This window comes from Culex quinquefasciatus, chromosome 2 (genome assembly GCF_015732765.1).
Source record: "Culex quinquefasciatus strain JHB chromosome 2, VPISU_Cqui_1.0_pri_paternal, whole genome shotgun sequence".
Lineage (NCBI taxonomy): Eukaryota > Metazoa > Arthropoda > Insecta > Diptera > Culicidae > Culex > Culex quinquefasciatus.
In genome coordinates, this window is record NC_051862.1 from 44713277 (window position 1) to 44719276 (window position 6000).

General features: G+C 35.1%; 1 protein-coding gene across 1 annotated transcript in view; it reads right to left on the reverse strand.

The window, feature by feature from the left end:
* Window positions 1-5404, reverse strand: part of LOC6036763 (MOXD1 homolog 2) — a 143040-nt gene extending 137636 nt beyond the window's left edge. Inside the window, exon 1 of the mRNA XM_038250291.1 lies at window positions 5339-5404. Coding sequence (XP_038106219.1) covers window positions 5339-5404 — 66 coding nt within the window. The remainder of the gene's footprint in view (window positions 1-5338) is intronic.
* Between the last annotated feature and the right edge of the window lie 596 nt (window positions 5405-6000).

Below are 6000 nucleotides of genomic sequence, written 5' to 3' on the forward strand. Positions count from 1 at the left end.
AACTATTTTTTTTTCAAGTGTAACACTTTTTTCAATAAAGTAATTGAGTTCTTATTACTTACTTGTTTTCATGAAACTTTGAATATTATTTTCAAACCAAATTCTATTCATAATCGATTCCTGATTACTTTTTTGGGTGGATCTCCCAAATCATAATTATTTATCAACTTATAACATAATTTTTATTGAAACTTCTCAAAGTGAACTTACTTATTTTGCAATATTTTATAGCATTTTTTTATATTTATTTTGGTCCTTTTTAAAGGGATCATCTTTTCATTTTTTTTTTTTGTGGAAAAATACTCGAAATGAGGCTCTTAACAAAATGTAGAACTAGATTTTGACAAACTATGTTTGGTTCCATGATTCCATGTATAGGCAAAAAAATTAGGCAAAAATTAATAGAAATCTTCATATTTTTTTCAAAATTTAAAAGTCTTGCTAAGGCAGGGGTGTTCAAAAATGAAATTGAAAATCGAAAGACAATCAGCTGATAACAATTTAAAATTCTCCTGCGTTTAGAATAATTTTGAGCATGTTTGGGTTGATTTAATTTGATAAGGCTGCTACAAATTTTATTTCAAGTTTTTGTAACCCACCCCCTCCTCCCCCCCACCCCTTCAAAATTAGCTCGAAAAATCACGGGCAAAATAAAAAAAAACTTAAAAATTTAAATTGAAGTTTAAGTGCAATCAGAAGATATTGATTTAAAATGCATTTCCCTGCGTTTAAAATCACTTTTAGCATGTTTGGGTTGATTGAAACATCTTTTGAATTTTTGAAAATTTTCGATGTTTAGTATCGCATAGAAATTCATTCGATAAATTTTTCATTTTCGTCAAATCATACTTTTTTTTGAAAACTAATGATTGCAAAACAACTGAACTAGTGTAAAATGCATTTTAAAACACTTTTTGCTTTCAAATGTTGGGATTATGGCTTGTTATTACAATTTTTATATTTCGTTGTTAAATCTTTGAAAAATACTAATAATTACATTTTTTTTTGTAATTGTATGCTTAACTTTGTAGAACATTGTTACACTCTAAAAGTAACCCTGCAAAATTAGAAAAAACGCGAAATTTAAAAAAGAAAAATTTCGTTCTAAATGAAAAAAATACCCTTCTGAGTAAATGTAGATTCGAAAAGTACATTAAATGTCACCTAAAATGACATGTTCCAAAAATTTTAACAGGTGAGTAACGGAAAATAGCAGAGTTTTTAAAACTTTTTTGTTGGTTTCAAATCGGGCGTCAAATTTTACATAACAGTCCTTTTGACGCCGAATTTCTATCTTATCTCCGTTTTAGTCTGCAAATTATTTCGCATGTTTAAAAATAAAAGGGATCGTACCGCCCCTCCGTCACGAGATATCAAAAAACGGACTTCCGATTCGTGATCAGTTGGTAGAGAATCACTCATATGTTATATGCAGTTTTATTTTATTTATGTTTTTTTCATTATCGTCATTTAAATATTGTAGAACAAAAATAACATATTTCCAACTGTTTTGTTGTAAAAAAGCATTTGGTTCCAATTCACAAAAATCAAACAGACCAAAAAAATATGCAAAACATACATATTTCAACAAACATTGAAGTTAAATTGGGCCACTGCAAATATTAATGTAAGAGTTTTGAACATGTTGTGGCTGAATTCAATGTTTATTTCACAAATGTAATGAAAACGAAAAAAATAATTATTTAAAACAACTATTTTTATTTCAAAAAATAAAAGAGTGGCAAAACTTGACAAAAAAAAAACCAAATTTTACATTTACATTGATAGTAACTTTCATTATAAATCGTTGCAAATGGATTTATCAACAATTATTACTCCAATTTCAATAAAATTTGTATAAATCATGGTGTGATACAGGCAGTCAGATGGTATTCATTCAGAATCATAATCCAAATGAATTTTAGTTCAAATCCCGAGTTGAGAGGTTTCGAAGTGCAAAATAAGTTTGAGGACCTGCTCATTAGAAAATGGTGCATTATTACTTTTAAACTCATTGGAATACTACTTACTTACTTACCTATATTTTTGCAATGTTCACAGTTTTCTACTTTATTTAAACTTGAACGTTTCAAAACTCATTTCCAAAAATGTTTGATGACTATTTTGACGAAATTATCATTTTCGTTAACAATATTTTCACAAAATTCCTTCCACAAGTTGTTAAGACGTACCTTGCACGTGTAGATGGGTAATTCTCTACCAACTCACACGAAATCGGGAAAAGTTGCCCCGACCCCTCTTCGATTTGCGTGAAACTTTGTCCTAAGAGGTAACTTTTGTCCCTGATCACAAATCCGAGGTCCGTTTTTTTGATATCTCGTGACGGAGGGGCGGTACGACCCCCTTCCATTTTTGAACATGCGAAAAAAGAGGTGTTTTTCAATAATTCGCAGCCTGAAACGGTGATGAGATAGAAATTTGGTGTCAAAGGGACTTTTATGTAAAATTAGACGCCCGATTTGATGGCGTACTCAGAATTCCGAAAAAACATATTTTTCATCGAAAAAAACACTAAAAAAGTTTTAAAAAATATGCTATTTTCCGTTACTCACCTGTTAAAATTTTTGGAACATGTCATTTAAGGTGAAATTTAATGTACTTTTCGAATCTACATTGACCCAGAAGGGTCATTTTTCATTTAGAACAAAATTTTTCATTTTAAAATTTCGTGTTTTTCTAACTTTGCATGGTTATTTTTTAGAGTGCAACAGTGTTCTACAAAGTTGTAGAGCAGACAGTTATAAAAATTTTGATATATAGACATAAGGGGTTTGCTTATAAACATCACGAGTTATCGCGATTTTACGAAAAAAAGTTTTGAAAAAGTTACTTTTTGCGTTTCTCTTTGTTTCGTCGTCCGTGTCTGTCGCGGGTGACCATGAACGGCCATGATCAACGACGACCAACTAGGCAAAATTAAAAAAAATCTTCATTTTTTTTTTTATTTTAAAAGTTTTGCTAAGGCAGGTGTGTTCAAAAATGAAATTGAAAATTGAAAGACAATCAGCTGATATCAATTTAAAATTCTCCCGAATTTAGAATAATTTTGAGCATGTTTGGGTTGATTCAATTTGATAAGGCTGCTACAAATTTTATTTCAAGTTTTTGTAAAAAAAATAAAAAAGTGACAAAACTTGACAAAAAAAAACCCGTAATTTTACATATTAATTAAGAGCAACTTTCATTATAAATCGTTGCAAATGAATTTATCAACAATTATTACTCCAATTTCAATAAAATTTGAATAAATTTTGGTGTGATTCAGGCAGTCAGATGGCATTAACTTTGAAAAATATTTGCGACGGCCTAATTATTATTAAAACAATAATACTGTAGGGTTCCAGGATTGTTCTTAGTCTTTCATTTGCCTTTTCAAAAATCATCGATCAAAATTGGCCCGAACAATCAGGGGGCAAAAAAATATTTTACAATAAACTTCAAAATTTCAAGGAAAATTCAAGTGCAACCAGCTGAATTCAAATTAAAATACATTCTTCTGCGTTTAAAATCATTTTTAGCATGTTTGGGTTTATTAAAAAATCTTAATTTTTTTTGAAAATTTTCCATGCAAAATCTTTTTTTTCGATACAAGGGAGAGGGACAAAAATATTTTTAAATATTTGCATCGGCTTAACGTCTTAAAAATAATTAAAAATGTTAAATTTGCTTTGCAAATTATTTCAAGCCAAAATTTGAAACTCTGTTTTTTTTCTGAGTTTCAAGAATGTGCATATTAAATAAAATTGAAATAATGTAAATTTTTTTTTCAATTCGACTGTCACATTTTTAAACCTTAGGCTCCGTTAAAAGCACCGGCGATTTCATTCCCAATCTCACTCCCATTTGCAAACCCTGAAAAACTCGGTCAAACGCTTTCCTCGGCGGCATAACTCTCTTCAAGTTGACTGCGTCGCACGACGCGAATTTCGGCTTCCGGTGACAGCCTGCAGCGAGTGGGCAACCAACGTTTCGAATTGTGGCGCTAATTCGCCCGGAGGTTTTTTTTTGTTGCATTCTTTGGAGGTTGAGGAAAATTGATTTTCGGGTTAGGGGTGTCAACGTTGATTTTTTATTGAACTAGTTGTCAAGAAATTTAACAGCAAAAATTTTGACCATCCCTACTGACCCAGTGCTGCCAGCAGCGCTTTTTTTTCCGGTGACAAGTGTTTCCTGATTTATGCACATTCATGGGAATGCAACGAGCAATTGTCGAACAATTTGGCGTTTGCGTTAGACATCGTCATTTCGAATAGTAGCCGTGGGAGGAGGTTGGAGGGGGTGACAATCGAATTGGATCATCATCAGAGTCGTTGCAATTTGAGGCTGTCATCACTGTCTGTCAGGCAGGTTTTTGGGGGGGGGATTCCCGTCGAAAACTGCACCCGGGATGTCAATTTCTGTTGGCCTCATTTGTCAGACACTCACTCACTTGCTTGCTTGAATTTCCCATTCACATTGTCGATTCATTTGATGAGGGCATGATGACAGACTGGACGGGGACTGGAGAGTGTCGTTCTGCAAGTGTTTAAATTTTCTCCTCTCCGGAAAACACATGTTCGGCACTTCATTATAGGATAATTTGCGCATATCGACGCGTGACAGATGGAAAGTCAATTTTCTGAGAGGGTGAACACATCTGACTGAGGTTTATGGACTTCGAGAATATCAGAAATCTGGTTATGCTTTAAGGTGAAGTCGTCTAATATTTTTAAGGAGACTTGAACATTATTTGATTCTCGAGTTTGTGTAATGCCTAATAAGCTATATAAAACTGTAAAAAAATCTCCAATAAAATTCTCTCAATAATCTGCTGTAGCAGAATTTACCTCAAACTGACCAACCTAATTTTGGGTCACCACCACGGGACGTCCCACATCCTGACCGTAACAACACGCACACATACCCTCTCGACTTTGTACTACTGCCCACTAATAGATAATGATGACCGCCATTAGTCCTCGTTTGGAATTCTACCCGTTCCGGTTTCCTTTGTGATTGTGCGCGTGTGTGACCTAATGTAGCTCCCCCCACGTATGTGTGTCCGTGCGTCCTCAGTTATTGTATAACCTCCAAAAAACCATTCCCGTGGCCCTCGGTCTCATTATCCAGCTGTCACACGGCGGACGATGATGGCGCCATTTCCGGGCCACTCTGTCGTCGTCCTGTTGTGTTGACCAGGGCCGGTGACATTGTTTGGTTCCAGAACCCGATTCCCCTGGTTCACAATTTCCGGCGACAAAGGAGAGAGAGAGAGCGCGCGCCCCTTTCCCATAAACGCTCATTATGTGATTTTTGTGACCATTCCTGCAATTATTACCGCGATGAGGTGCTCCCATGCATCATCGTCCACGTTGACCGTATGGGAGACGGACTTGTGTGTCATTCTATTGTAACGTGAAGTACCTTCTGGTGGCAGCAATCTCGCGTTGAACGACGTGGTGGACCGTGTTCGTTTCCTGTGCGAAACCTTGCGGTAATTGTTTGTCCGGCGTTACTCAGGACATTGTGTGTGCCGGTCGTCATCGCCCGCGTTTACGATGGGGCTTTGGCAGATCTCATCACGTCGTTTGCGCACCGCCCGTCAGATGGCAGAGGACCGACTGTGACAAAGAGTGACATCTCCGTGACTTTGGCGCGTATCTCGACGAGATAAGGACGGTGGAGGCAATTTACTATGTTTCGGAGCAGGTGGGAATTTGGGAAAGTTAAATGTATTTTTTTTTACAAAAGAATTATAATTACCTAGGAGAAACTTTACATTATTGAATATTCTGGTTTTATGCCATATCAAGTATGTATTCCGAGAAAAATGTGGTTTGGTGTTTGCCACCAAATTTTTGTCAAGGCGATTCCTCATTAGACGATTGGATTTGGCTCATGTAGCCAAAACTAAAGATAAACTAGATTTCTGCTACAGACAAAATTCGAGCTCGTGGCGTTATCAAAAGTTCAACTTGTATTTAATTTTCTTACGATGAT